Source organism: Fulmarus glacialis, unplaced genomic scaffold, assembly GCF_000690835.1.
Source record: "Fulmarus glacialis isolate BGI_N327 unplaced genomic scaffold, ASM69083v1 scaffold36884, whole genome shotgun sequence".
NCBI classification, from domain to species: Eukaryota; Metazoa; Chordata; class Aves; order Procellariiformes; family Procellariidae; genus Fulmarus; species Fulmarus glacialis.
In genome coordinates this window covers 72,634-88,332 of record NW_009206783.1, presented here as the reverse complement: position 1 = coordinate 88,332, position 15,699 = coordinate 72,634, and the positions used below count along the sequence as shown (strand labels likewise).

General features: G+C 36.0%; 1 protein-coding gene across 1 annotated transcript in view; it reads left to right on the top strand.

The window, feature by feature from the left end:
- Window positions 1-248: 248 nt before the first annotated feature.
- Window positions 249-15,699, top strand: part of CCDC146 (coiled-coil domain containing 146) — a gene marked incomplete at its 5' end in the record, with an annotated part of 40,002 nt that continues 24,551 nt past the window's right edge. Inside the window, 5 exons of the mRNA XM_009575878.1 lie at window positions 249-331; window positions 5,004-5,213; window positions 13,406-13,463; window positions 14,007-14,183; window positions 14,799-14,872. Of these exons, the coding sequence (XP_009574173.1) occupies window positions 249-331; window positions 5,004-5,213; window positions 13,406-13,463; window positions 14,007-14,183; window positions 14,799-14,872 (602 nt within the window). The remainder of the gene's footprint in view (window positions 332-5,003; window positions 5,214-13,405; window positions 13,464-14,006; window positions 14,184-14,798; window positions 14,873-15,699) is intronic.

Genomic DNA, 15,699 nt, shown 5'->3' with positions numbered 1-15,699 from the left:
AAATGGTGGTGCAGGTAACACTGTAGTTGTGACAAACACATTCTTCATATTCTTATATTTATGCTTTGAATTATTATGTAAATAAGCATTTTTTCATCTGTGTATTTGATTTGATTGTGTATTTGATATGGTATGTTACCAAAGACTGTGTAAACTAAAAGGCTGCCAATTATAGTTATAAAAAGTTGCAGCAGAATGAAAATATTAGTGCTTAGGAGATTTCCTAACTCTCTGTTTCCCTTCCATAGCTATTTGCTGCTGGAAAAATCACAGGCACCAGAGTAGCTGAGCTGAAGGGAAAGTACACCTTGCTGCATAAGACTGTGATAAGGTACAATATTCCTTTTTTAGACTTTGTTTAAGTAGCCAAAGCATTACATATTTAGAGTAATTTTCTGCTGATACTGAAGCCTAATTATCATTTAAGGCTTTCTTATAGTGATTGTTCATAAAGAGGAAGCAAGAATACAAGGTTGAAAACCGATTTTATTTAATAGGAAGTTTCAAGGTAATTTGGGATATTTAAATACTTGTTTGAACAACATTTTTATTATAAACATAATGATAATGGCAATGGAGGGAAGGACAATCTGCAAAAGGCAATATACAAGTTTAAAATAAAGATATATTTGAAGATCGTGTAGCCAGAATTGAAACATATGAAAAGACTCTGACCTGCTGAGCTGACATCATAGAGAGCAACTGAAGAAGCTAAAGGCTCATTTCTAAGAAGGAAAATGAGGCTCTGTCACATCTAAATAGGTGTGAATTTTACCCTCAGAGAATATTGACAGTCACATTAGACAGGACTGCTAATAAATTTAGAAGGTTAGAAACTTAAGCTTCAAATTATAAGTGAAACTTGGAAGTTAGGTGTGGTAGTTGTGAGTCTGCCCTGCTCTGATACTTGCTGGAGGAGGGAGAAGAGAAGAGATTATGCTCATAGCCCAATGCCAGGTTTGAGCAGGGCATGTGTGAGTGGAAGGAGAAGAAAATGGAGGGACGAAGTGTGACGAGATAGTACAGTTGTACTAGGTGAACAGTGTGTCACAGAACAGAGCAGTCCTATTGCAAACATTGCAATACTACATTAGTATTTGTGACTAATAATTTTGATATTACTTATGGTATACCCGTAATTACCAGTAAAATCAACGTCATGATACTCTTGTTATATTTCTGTAATACGTATCATAATATCCACCATATTAACAATATTCTAACCCAATTTCCCTGACAGTCCACATTAAAACCTTTATGGCAATTCTGCTTGTAAAAGAACCGTGGCTGTTCTGTCACTGAAGCTAAGGCCTAATTTAAGAATTGTAAAACTAATTCAAGTCATACCTGCTTACTTGGGTTATGCTGGGATTTGGTGTGCCTCCTGGCAATCTGAATAGCGGTAAGTGCTAAGTAATGTAAAGTAATTTGAAAAGGGGTTCCCAAAATCCTGAAAACGCAGTTTTTCTTAAGGTTAGCCAAGTCTTCTAGTTTCATCTTAATAAAATGGGGAGTTAGAATATGGCCCTGACTCTGTAAAAAGTCATCTGACTTTATTCAGATTGCTGCATAGCAAATATTTTTAGGAAGCAAGATTAAAAACAGCATTCCTAAATCAGTTCAACTCCCTAGAAAATGCAAGAAGCATTTTGTTAATGCTCAGAACTCAACATACTATGTGGGTTTTGGATTAGTTGATTGAGAATGCTTCTACCACACCGATGTTCACTGAGCTGAAGTAGAAATCCAGTAGCTGCTGAACGTGATTGACTTTTAGCCAGTGTTAGTTTTAAACCAGTCTTTGGTTGGAAAAAATACAAGCATATTACTACGTATTTTATTTTATGTATTTGTATAGCATTCTTTTGTATAGAACATTCTTTTATGTAGAGACAATTCCTTTGTATGTATAATAAGTGGAATATGGCCTGAGCGAAAACAGGACTCAGCTGTCTTTTTTGTCACACATAAAACTACCGTAAACATCATGTGCACCAAAAGCATGAAAATGTTAGATGGTAGATTACATCTCTCATTCTTTCCACGGTTCTCATAGGAGTACGAAATTGCCATACTTCTGTAAGAAAATAGATCGGAGAGAATCATGTCATATTCTTTACTTAGATGTAGTCACATGTCAAAGCAAAACACAATGCGGGAACAAGTAGTAATTCCCACAGATAAATTTCTCTTACTGCTAAAAGAAACAAGGGAAATCAATTACCAAAAGTTGATCGTGATCTCCAGTATATTTTAAGGACTTCTTAGACATCAAAAGTGGGATTCACTTGTCCATATGTTAACATCAGTGGATACGCACATCTGAACTAGAAATCTAGAGTCCCTTAACGGTCAATAGAAAGAAATAGAGACCACACACTTCCTCCTTATATGGACATCTGCAAGTGTGTGGTTTTCTCCGTTGGCTATAAAGAGAGTCCTGATGATAGGTTCAGTATGTGTATACTCTTCTCCAGCAATGAACCGTTCACAGAGTCAATACCACTTTTTAATTTTTAGTTCTTCACCCTTACATTTGCAGTACAGTTGTGTGGATCAAGAACTTATTTTTTCACTTATTACAGTTGAATTTAATCTCCCAGTTAATCCCCATCTGTCCCAGTGCTGTTACAATGCCATGTGGAAACAAATGATGCTGGATGATGTCTTCAAGCTGTGTGTGTTCTTCTTTCCTTTGGTCACATACAAAAATCTCAAGGAGAAGGTCTTACGCATCTTAAGCAGCGTAGATCCCTGTGACAACTATCCTAAACGATTGCAACTCATCTTTCTGATACATAATACAAATTTGTCTAATATGGTGAATGCAACTAGTCTGTATGCAGATAATTTTGAAGGCTGTTGCTAGAGTACACAAAGTTTTAAGTTCATAGTGTGGTCCTTTGTTTAGTGGTAAATAGTCCTTTATTTCTTGGTTTCGGTTTTGCACGATTTGCATTCTGGAAAGATGAGACATGTCACCTGGCACATAACATCTTTGATGCATTTCCTCAAAGTGTAACGTGCTTTTAAATTTATGTTTGCTGCACGGCTGAAATTCTGGGAACAGACTGTCATCCCGTTCTGGTGCTGTCTCACCCATCCACTTTGCAGTGAGGTTGCACTTAAACCTGATGTACCTGAGCTCATATTTGGCCCCTGAAACCCCATTTGGTCACACAATCATGTAGCCAAATTGTAAATTTTTATTTTTATTATCTCAATTTAGGAACCTAATATGAATACATATGAATACATGATCTGATACATCAAGCTGTAAGAAAGTCACGTAATAATGATAGCTCATTGACAGTTTGGGAATCTCATCTTCTTAAGCCTATGTTAAATTATTAATCCCTTCACAAATTCAAAAGCTGTCACATCAGACTTGGCAACCCTACTTTTGCACTCACGTGATTCTAGATGTGTACATTGTGTAGATGTCCAGTTATTTCTTCATTGTTTTCAATTAAATGTAAAACTTCATATGAAAAAATACTGGTGGCAAATATAGTGAGCAAGATCTGGTCTAGATTCAACGCTCAGTTCTCATTTCTATTTTTATCTTTTTATTATCTTGAAAAAATCAATACTAAGAATTTTGTGTTTATGGAAGAACTTATTTTTTATGTAATTTTATGTAAAATTTATGGTTTATGTAAGAATTATGTTTGAAATGAATGTATATTACTGCAACCAATTCTATTTTCCCCTAAAACAGCATACATTCTGTTGGACTTGAAGATCTAAATATTGCATAGGATGTTGTGTCAAGAAGTCAATTTTTTTTCCCTTAAAAAGTTACTATGTAAATACATCACACATGAAGTTATTTGTTCGTGATAAAGGCACACTCTTTTTTCCTGTTGAAGCCTGTGGTTTTCTTATTTCCTGGTTTAAAAAAGCAAGTGGTTATCTAAGTAGAAGTGTTACACAAAACAAAACTTTTTCTGCTATATTATTTCAGCTATGTTTATGCAGTATAGTCAGTTGTATATTTTGTGTTTTTACAGTTACCATCTCAACTCTATTCTTTAGTGTGATATGTAATTTTGTTTTTGTTGCTAAGCCATAAATGTCATCTTTGAGCTAAAATTTATATATAAAGTTTCTCAGTATGGGAGATTTTAAATTCCTTTGTTTTGAAAAATATTAAATTGCATTATATTTTTAATTAATAAAAGGCAAGTGATAGAGTTCTTTATTCTTCCACATCATATGTGACTAATTTTAGTATACCATTATACAAAAGTTATAATGTAGTAATATTGAGAAGGCATACAGAATGATTTCTATAACATAAAGAATAGGTTTATATGTTGTGCATTGTGTATGAATTTTCATGCTGTAGTTCCCTTTAAGACTTTTCCATAATAATAAATGTATTTTACTAACAGCTTTTAAGATCTGTTATTCAGCTATCACCACATAAGTTCCTAAGTATATTATGAATACCAGTCTCCTAATATTGACAGAATATTACAGTTTGTTGTTTCTGTGAAGCTAGACTTCGGTGATACAAGTCAGATCAGATAATTGATCATGTCTACAAGCCTTATAATAAGCTTCCACAGAAGTCCACAAATGTATTTGCAGCTTATGTATCATTAAATGAGTTACTTCACATACTGGTAACACTACAGCAATAGCAACATTCAATTCAGCACTGGGTAGATGTCCTGGTATTTACTAAGAACTTAAAGGTGTGATATAGCCCAGACTGGGCCTTGTCCTTGTGAATACTTCCCTGTTATTGGTCCCCATGCTGATTCAGATCTAGCCTTCGGCACTTCTTAGGATCAAATGGATTCCCTGTCTCTTCACTGGTTCTAGGAGGTGCTAGACAAGCAAATTAGACTAACTAACCATCTTTCATCTGGTTAAAATTAGATGAGCTGAATCCCACTTCAACTCTAGGTTAAATATTATAGGTAGGTAAAGAAGTATAAATACAAAGCTTATGCTTCTCATTGCCTAGTTCTGAATTTTTCTATTTAATGTAGTTTACAGGAATCTGAGATCCAGCTGTTGCAGGAAGCCAAACGTCTCAGTGTAGAACTGGAACAGCAGCAACATGAACTGGAAAAAGCAGAACAGTTCCCTGAAGAATCCTCCAGTGAAGTTTCCCGAATAAGGCAACAACTTCTTAGTTGCCAAAATGAATACAATGCTATTAAAGAAAGAGAGTATGAAATTCAATTCAAGATGGAATGGTAGGTGGTAGTGGTCAAATGCTGCTAATTTTATCATAGCTTATTTAGAAAGATAATAACATAGAATATAATTCGATCTCCTCTCCATCTTACATGGACACATTTCTTGATGGCTCTTGTTAAACAAACTGCCACAAACTTTCCCTAGTAACAGCAACATTTCAATAATGAATAAAATTACCCTGGTGCGAGATTTGTAGATTATTTTAATTTTAGAACATGCTGCGGTGTCCTTTGAAATGCTGTTTAAAATTTACTACATTGCATGATTAAGTTTATGTAGGCAAAATTAACAGGAACAATTCTAGTCTAGGACACCTTTTTTAAAGTGTCTTATAGAACTGGTGACTGGGATTTTATGGAAACAATGTCATAAATAGACCCAATGCTACTTTTAACATCAGAAGCACAGTTTATTGAAGTTTTTCTCTTCAGGTATTTAAAGGAGGAGAAGTACTTGTATATTCTCATGTCAGAAAAATGAGACATTTGCTGTGAAAGAAGTGAATACTTGCCATTTCTATAAAAGGAAAAAAGTCCAGAATAAGCTTGATATTGTATATATTTTAATTATCTGCATTTATGAGTGTGTTGTACTTGAAGCTTTTATAGTAAAATTACAAAGTGTACTATTGCATTTTTAAAAATATGTACCTATGGAAATGAATGCGTATTTTCATTTTGTGGGGTGTTTGCTATTTTTACCCATCTCCAATCCAGCTGTAGTGTAGTTGGTGTATATAAATCCAAATAAATAATGTTAGCAGCTCAGCAGTTAAAACTATTTTTCTGCAAGGAGAGCAGGGGCACTGTACAAACTGCATAGAGCAGATTTTTCTGGCAGTTCTTTCTTGATTTTTTTTAAGAGCCAAATGTTTGCTCTAAGAGAGAAAGAAACTTGAGAAAGAAGCAAATTGGGAGTGGGAGAAATAAAGAAACATGGAAAGCATCTGGAAAAAATTATTTGCTATGAGATAACTAAGCAACATGAAGTTTCCTGAAATAATTATTAAATACAGAATTTATTGCAATTTCCAAGCAGTCCAGAAATGAGCTCTTCAAAATATCATGCTTTTTACCTCATATCTTAAGAACATTTTTCACTGATTTTGCATCATTTTTCCAAAAAATGATGGGGCTTTATATGTTTAGGGGATATTTACTCATACTGTATTTTCTACTTCTAGCCAAAAGGAGATTTCTGTCCTACACAAGATGCAGTTTAGGTATTGTTTCAGTTACACTTGCACATTTACTGCATTAATTCTTATATATTAATTGAATACCCTATCTTGCAGATTAAAAATACACTTTTTGGGTCAGTCAAACTGTGAAAAATGTTCTTTCACTTTAATAAGAAACTTCCTCTCTTTGGTCTTATGTATTGCGTGAGATCAAAACCAGCTGTACAGTCTGACCAGAGGTCCATATGGCGCAGTATCTAACGGCGACCAGAAGTGCAGCCCCCAGCCATTTGCGATGCAGGGATTTCACGAGCCAAATACAGGCTCTGCAGGAATCCTCAGTTGACCCCTCTTCCTTGAACTTCTTCTGTCTCCTCCTCAACTATATAAACTTCTAGCATTGCAACACCCTGGGCAACGAGTTCCACAGATTAACTACACAAGAATTGCCACCTCCTTTCTTTTTTGAATGTGACTCCTACCAGCTTCATTTCATGCCCCGTAGTTCTTGTATTGGATGAGACAGTGAACATCTGATCCTCTCTTCATTTTCACTGCTGCAGGATGGTTTGATAGATCTCTCTTGTATCCCCTCCCTTAATTTGTTGACTTTCTAAACTGAAGAGCTACAGATTATTTAATTGTTCCTTGTTTGGAATCTGTTTCATGCCTGGTGGTAGCATTGGGTCTTATGCATGTTGTGGGTGTGGAGTGAGGAGGATGTGCCTTGGTTATGTGTGGATTTGTTTATTGGGAGAGAAGATACTGCCTTCCAGAAATGAGAGGGATTTTAATGTTGGAGTAAGATAGAATGAACAGGACTGGCAGCATACATATCTATGTGGGGAACGGATGAGTGAATGTCGTGGGGAAATGAGAAATGAGCTATGAAGAAAAACAGATAATGGATGTGAATACATGTTTGTAAAGAAGGGATGGGTTTGGTGCCTGTGGAAGGCAGTGAAAATGAATGTCCAGAATAGACTTGTGAGTAGCAGGTGATCTAGTAGTAACACTGATGTAAAATGAAGATCTATATGCCTGATGGTTTTATACAAATAATAAAGCGATGTCTTCTGAAGTATCTGTGTGAATGGGTGGTGTCACAGACAGAGGGGAAGCTGCGTCAAAGATATTATGTTTGCTGTTAGGTGACTGCTTGATTTCCTTCATTTCTCAGGAGGATAGAAACTCATGGTCCAACCTCTCTTGGCCTTTAATCTCTCTGGAGCAGAGTTTCCCTCGTTGTCCAACTGTGTTAATACAGTCTCAGCTGTGCTTGGCACTTACAAGTAAACTTCTCTTTGGGAATTATGACTAATGGCTGTTTAGTCTGAAAACAAACATATTACATTTACCTTCTTATGTATAGCAGGCGGGGAACATGGAGGGGAAAATCTTTTGAAGGGAGTATCTGTGTCTCTTATCTATTGCTTTATCCTTTTCTTAGAATCTTGTCTCCTCAGAAATACTGCTGAGTTGGAAGTGAGAGAGAGCCTCTGCAGATCTTCTGCTTCCCTGTTACTGTAAGCCTTTCTTTCTCAGAAGCATCTCTCTAGTCTCTGCTGCCTTTACTTCCTGCCTCAATTCACCTTCTCTGATAGCTAAGTACACTTAGCACCCTTTTTGCACTTAGATTCAAATCTGACAATAGTAAACTTTTTCTCTTGAAGAGTCATATAGATATACCATAACATTAGCAAAGTTATTTTTTGTCTCAAGGTCCCTTAGTATTCTATGTTCTCTTTTCCATATTCCATTTCCTATTTGCTTGCCTCTGTAAACAATTTTTTTTCCAGATCAGATACCTTTTTCAACAGCTGAAGGCAATATTTCATGTTCTTTTTTAGTTCTTTGTGGTTCCAATGAGTATTCAACATTCCAAGAGTAAATTTAAATTGCTTTCAGAACTGTAGTATCAGCAGGTTTTTAGAAATTTTGTGACTTTTTTCATCGCTTGAATAGGTACATGAGGTATTCAGAAGCAGCTCTGATGCACTTTAGCTCTCAGGGAAGTCACCCTGAGGGTGATTGCGTGGGTGTGGTGTACCCCCACTGTCGGCGTGTCCCTCCTGTTCTGGTTTGTATTTCTGTTCTGTTTCACGGTTTTACTGGCTTCATTGCTAGTGTGTATGCCCATGTGCTCAGCACAGGAGGGGAACAACAGTTGGAAGGGCTTTACCAAGGTTATAACATTTGGGTCACTGCCCCGAAGTCAGAGCTGACTCCAGGAGTATTCTTCCTCTCAAAAACTATTAGGCAATAAAGTAGTGATCCCAATTCAGTTCTGGTACAATTGCATTCAGAGCTGTGAAGTTTCTTCACATAACTGGGACTGAACATGCCTCAGTAAATAAGAATATAGACTGAAAAATCAGATTAGCACAAGAACAAGGAAAGGATCTATGTGATCAGCAAGGATTTGTTCTAGCTTGAGGAAACTTTTAATTTTAATGTCCATGTGAGGTTTAGAGTCTTGGTTTGTGAGATAAAATAAAGAAAAGCTGCCTTTCTTTATCAGGCAACAGTATCACCAATAGTTTATTATTGAGAAATAATAAATGTATCATCTAAATTAATTTATCTTCTAAACTATATATTTAGAAGTAAGTAGTTAATTTGAAATGAAATTATCTATAGTAAGAGTTTGTGAGGTTAAAGGTGCCTGGTTCTTGAAAACAATTTTCTTTTAAAGCCTAGGTCAAATCTACAGCCCTCACAGTCATTTGTGCAGGTAGCAAAATGGCTATTCACTGAAATACTAGATGCTATTGCATGCAAGTCAGGATTGCAAAACTGAGTTTGTCCTTGTAGAAGCATTGCAAATACGGAAAATTATTTCAATGCTTGTAATTATTTCAGGGTTAGTCACTCGATAATTAAAAAGTAAAAAGTTAAGCTTTTGTCCATAGTTTTTCTAGTAAAGAATTACAAGTCGTAAGTAAAATAAATTGAGTTACAGTTGAAGTTGTTATCAACTAGTCTTGTGACTGCATTCTCTGAGGCATACAAACTAAGGACAGCGAAGACCCTTAGAGGAATTTCATGTTGGCAGCTTGTCAGCTGTGATATCTTCTACTTGTGGTCACTAGATTTTAGTTGTAAGGTGCTGAAACACCTTCTGTGGATTCCTCAATAATCCCAGCTGTGTCAGAGTAGCTGAAGGAGTTCGCTTTCTTGCATGATGGGATTCATAATGATAACATTTTGGCTGTTTTGGGAGCTGAGGAACTGAAATGGACCTTTGTTGACAACTACCACTACATTTCTTAATCTCTCTGACTTAATTTTTTTATTTCTGTGTCAGTTTGCAGCTGTAGATATCTCTCAGGGAAAAGTCTGGAATGCATTTTCATTAATGGTCCAATTTTCCAAGTGTTTTTTTTTTAACTCATTACATCTGCATCCATGATAGCTTTTCATGTACAGCAAGGCTATTAAGCTTCATGTAAATAAGTAAAGCAACGTGAGAAACATTTGCAAACATTAATGCTTAAACTTAAGAGTTTCATCTTCTTTTCATTATGTATGTTGTTATAGGCATAATAATGATAATAATAAAAACCACATGATGTTGAAAAATACACTCACCAAAGAAGGGCTGTAAAACAATGGGAATTATAAGTGCCTAATGCCAGTTGCAGCTATTTTTTTGTTGTTGTTGTGATTGATGTCTAAGTATTTTATAGGCAGTCATGAAGCTGATGTCCAAGTATCACAGATTACAAGATTCAAATGCTAAGTGTAAAGACTAGATTTTCTCTGCTTACCTTACATCAAGCTTCTGTGTCCATATAGCTATTAAATCAGAGGCTGAACTTAAAATCTTTGAAGAATCTTATTTGATTTCTTAATCTGAGTTAATCATCCTGGTCTCCCTTTACAGTCAATAGAGAGAAATATGTTATCTTCAGTCAGTAATTTATCTCTTCCTAAAATAGGTACCTGAGATGTCAGATGACCTGCCCTTTGGCCATTCCTGTTTTTATCCCTGACAGTAAGGAAGCCTGGGGATGTTAGCATAGGGGTACCTGTAGGTAGCATAGGGATAACTTTTAGATAGGGGCAGCTGGACCAGTCTCATTGCTCAATTAACTTCTTTCTTTTACCCCCTTTTTCTTTTCACACCTTCACTGTTTTTTGTGTGGAAGTAGTTGGTCTGCCAGCTCTTAAAGTAACTTAACTTGGTGCTTGCCATTGGTGTTGCCTTTGTTTATGTCACAGAAAATGAGGTGTTCAAATTGTTTTACAAGTCTTTGTTGTGAAACTGGAATGGGTCCACAGGAATTTGTTCTCATGAGTGAGGAATGTGACAAAAGGAAAACAGTGTCAACTTTGCTCTCCCTCCTTGTTTTTGGGATTGCTCTTTTGATCATCTGGCATGGTATTAAAGAGGGCACAGCACAGACTGATGACGAGCAATGCAGTACCTCTTTAGTGTTTGCACAGGACTTATTTAATCTGTTTTTGTGGCAGTCAAACAGCTATGGGTATTTGTGCAGAGTGGACATTCATTATAATTAGTGTGATTATGGCAGTCCCAAGGATTCCAACTAGGAATCCTGCCAAAATGTGTATGGAATATGAATTGTCCTTATTAACTTATTTATACATTTAGACAACCTGTTGGTAAGTGAAAATATTTTGTTTGACTCGCATGTCATTCCAACACAATATATTAAGTCTCAGTTGTAGCTTATGGGCACAGTACACAGGAGCAGACCAAAGCTGCTGGCACAGAATCGAAGTAGCTCAGTTTTCAATGCAGTTTGATCCCTGTGTTCTCCCTCATTGACTTTAAACAGTGGAACATAAAAGGAATAGTTCCTGAGCCCCATCGTGGCAGAGAAGAAATCACCTTATAGTGTTGCCTTCTACTCAGATGTACTTGTACTGTACACCTGCAAAATACTCCTGCGTCTGTCTTCACTCTTCTGTGCAATTTCTTAAGTTATAATAGATTTTGCAATAGAACTTTTTTTTTTAATAATTAATTTTATCAGTTTTTGAGGAAGACTGATGTAAATTCAGCTTTTTTTCTTTGAAAGATTTTTTTGTACACTCATTCCCTTTGGGGGTGTTCAAACACTCTGGCATTCAAATTAGTTTTTAGACTACCAGTCCCCATAGGCATACTTGTAGTCTGCCCATACAAATATACATACATGCTGTAAATCAACAACATCTACTCTGTGCCTTTATTTTCTCTTTGCTGTTCATCTTAGCCAGAGCTTGTTCCTCATTATTTGGTTTTTTGGGGGGATTGCAACACCACCAACCCAGTTCTCTTTTTTGACTGTTTTCTTTCCTTCACTGGAAGGATGTCACCTGAGGCTTCCAGGTATAAGCTTTGCTCCTTTTGTTGGAGGACCAAAACACAAGAAAAAATTTATTGGAGGGGAGGAACCTTAAATCAGCACTGATAAAGATCATCTTACGGAGGATCCTCCATGAGGCTGGCTGCTAGGACACTGATCTCTCTTCCCATGACCACCACCTTCTGAAACCTGAACCACCATGCAAGGTCTTAGGCTGCCGCTGAAAGGTTTCAGAAAAAAAAAGAAATACCAATCAGCTGCCTCTCTTCTGTATCAACCACATTGAGAGACAACTGTAATAGCTGCTTTGGGTGGGTGGGGCTGCCCCAGGACTCCCTTGCCATAGTTTATAGCTCTAAGTGACACAGCTATTTAATGAAAGCCTGTCCTCTTCTGTTAATACTCCCTTTATTTAAAGAGTTATTTATTCTAACAGACTGCCCTGAGTCTCAAGGAAGCCTGACCAGCACATCCTCCAGCTGGAGTTACAAACACAAATTTAAGTGCTGAAGTTGACTCTTTGCTATATCTGGGACAGAGGATTTGGCTGTTCCACCTATTCCCCAGCTGCAATCTTTACTCCTTTATAGCCTGAGATTCAGAAGTGCCATCATAGGTACTAATTACATTGCAAGAACCTGCCTCCTTGTTCCCAATCAATAGCACAAGGACTTAATTAAGTTCAGTTTGGTTGTGATGGCATGCAGACTGCTGTAGCCCATTTACCTCCTATAGGTGCAGAATTGTTCCGTGCATGCACTGGGGATGTTTTGACATATTTCTTCACTAGAGCTATTTTTTTATATTTGGCAGTATTTACCTACCCACCACCAAGAAGCTCCCTATTATAAATCTAACAAGCTTGTTGGTTCAGCTTCACTTTTGTAGTCACTCCTTCATCTTTCTCAGGGCAACATTACTAAAAATACACCCAGAAGATCTAAGATCTTTCCTATTTTTTCCTTCCCTCCTTTGGCATCTGTCTCTATTGTTGGCTGAAATTAAATTGCAACATAGTTTTAGATGTAGGTTAAGATCACCATGGCTATTCAATTTAGTTTTCTACTGTACCCCATTGACTTAGTCTAGATCCCCTATCACTTTTCAGGTTTTTTTTTTCACAGGAGCCTGTTCAGATTTGAGGAGCTTCACTTACAGTTTTTTACAGTGTGAATGTGTGCGTGAGCAATCACTCAAAGGAAGAAGAAAGTTTCTCGCTAGCAACTACACTTTTTTTGATGTGTGGTGTCTCTGAGGATATTTATAACCCACCTCCTCTTTTCTTTTGCCTCTGTTCCATGTTAAAATTTTGTTTTCTGAGGTTGGGAGGAACTGTGGGTGTAGGGTGCCATCTGACCTCTTATACTCTGCTAGTATAAAGACCAGGGTGAATGAGGCATAAATGCATCCCTGCAGGAGGTGGTAAGACTAAGAAGAATCAGGTTCAAAAATTTAGATGTGTGCACTGTAGAAAAAACCTGCATATGTACGACCTGTCTTTCAGGACTTCCGGTTACCAGTCAGCAACCTTCCTTTAAATCTGAACATCTTGCAATTGTCCCCGATGATAATTCACCATACATTTTAGTCTAACACAAGATAGGCTTCCATACTTTTTTACTATTTACTATATTATAGTAATATTTATTGCATTACTAATATATTTAGCTCTGTTTTGATTTTCCTGTAGTTTGCAAGAAGAAAAAAGGCTTCTGGAAAATGAATATGAAAGAATTCCAAAACAAAGGGTAAGTACGAAACATGAGAAAATCCATGTTTTATGTTCTGTCAACTAACATATAAAAACATTAATGAAAATGTTTTCACAGTGTGTAGCTCTAGAGTTTATTTAAAATCTTGAATACATAGAAAAATCAAGAGGTAGATTTTTAGGAGAGACTATATTATACCATTCAGGTTTGATAACTCTAGGGCAAGCAAAGAATAACTGATTCAGAAAAGATCTGGATAGTCTTGAGTTTACTCAAGAAAATTTTTTATTGCAAATGGATACTGCATGTGAAGATAGCTACAGTTTTTTGGTTCTAAGGTGTGAGTATGGAAAATACATTTGCAGTCATAAATCCTGAAGAATATACATCGTTTTGTTGGAAATAAAATTCTGCTGGTTATTGATAGAAAAAACACACAGCTGGTAAAAAATTATATTTCATACCTTGTTGTAAAAAAATGTTATCATCATTCAATGTTAATGATGCTGTAATATCACAAGCTTGCAAAATGTAAAAGGGAAAATAAAATTAATCTGTTCTTTTACTTCATTTTTAAAGGAAACAGATAAGAAAATTAAAAAGTTGAAAGAAAATTGTGATGACCTCTGCAAAGAAGTAATCCAAAGAAAAGCAGAAATTAATGCAATAAAGGAAGATGTTTCATCCAAGCAAAAGCTGATGTTAATAGATAAGAAGGAAATGGAAAATCTTCTGAAGAAGCAGGCTAATTTAAAAGTAACACAAAATCAATTGTGTATATCTGTGTGTGTGTGTGCGTGTACGTGTATATGGGTACATGCTTTGTCCAAGGAAGCGGTGAATCTTCTGGATGTTGTTTGTCATTCCAAATTCATTAGATGGCATTACACTATATATTACATCATTTTTCAATAGGCGTGAATCATGCTGCTGTGCCATATCCATTATTACTCCTTTAGGAAATAATAATAGTCATGGTTTTGATTAAAAAATGGTTTCTATAATGACATGTTTGCTATGTTGTGTTATTGCAGACTGCTCTAAAATATGCTGAGGTCCAAGTCAATACAGATTTATGCTGAGAATTAAAAAACATACCCAGGTCTTTGCCGCTTTCCTGTCCATAGTATAGATAACATAATCAGATGTATTAATAATATTCAAGCATAATTTTTCTCTTGCAGACACAATGAAATGGTAAATGTCAATGTTTAGTTTCAAAAGTAGCAGCTACAATTCCCTGGGACAAGCTCAAGTAATTAAAAAATAGGTTTCCCCCCCATTTTCACAGCAGTACTAGGTGAATATTACTTCTATGAAATCTCACCAGATTTTGAGGCTATTAATCTAACCTTTCTGTTTTGTCACTAGGATGAGCTAGTTAAGATCCTTGGTGTTCCAGCACAACTTGGAAAAGAAAGTGAGAAGATGAATTGGAAAAAAATGTATGCTTTTAATAAATAATTTTTTAATATATATATATGTGTATAACATTTTCATCCATTTGTTACAGAGACAGTTGAGTATAGTTGTTGATTAAAATTAGGATCAACATTTTACAAAGCATCTATAATCCACTTAAAATCCACTCACTGTACTGAAAAATATAGTATATGCAGTGAAACATTGTAAATTTAAGTACAACAAAGAAAAATTTAGAACAAAGCTTGGTCAAAAATTGCTTAACCATCTTACTGTGCTATGTTACTATATATGAGATCTGCTTAGTAGGTTTTTAATGGAAAATAGTGTTACTGTGTAATCTAGTGATTAGGCTTTTTTACAGTTTCTAGTCCTCAGTGACTGTATATTAGCTTATGTCTATTGGCCTCAGTGAAACTAGCAGCTTTCACAGCTAACAGTCTGGCCTGAGCTAAATAATCATTCTCCCTTGATACTTCTGTACCATTTTTTTAGGGCTTTACTGTAAGCTCCTGATGTGAATTCTGGTCTCTAATATTTCAACTGGGAAAATGTAAGCCAGTAGCCAGCCTTTTCTTTCTCTGTTTTGCATAGCTTCCCTGAAGCATGATGTGCTGCTTTCTGTATATGTAAAATCTAATTAGCGCTATGCAGTTTCAGCCAGGTCACTCACAGATCCAAGTGCCTTCCAGATGAACGATGGGTTTTGTACGATATTCAGGCACAGGGTTACACTGAAGTTTTTGTGTCTCCTGCTTGCAGTCTCTATTTGTGGTCTAGAAATTGTTTGACTATGTTAAATTTCTCAGTTTTAAAACTTGTATAAAAGTTGTCTTCTACATTTTCCTCA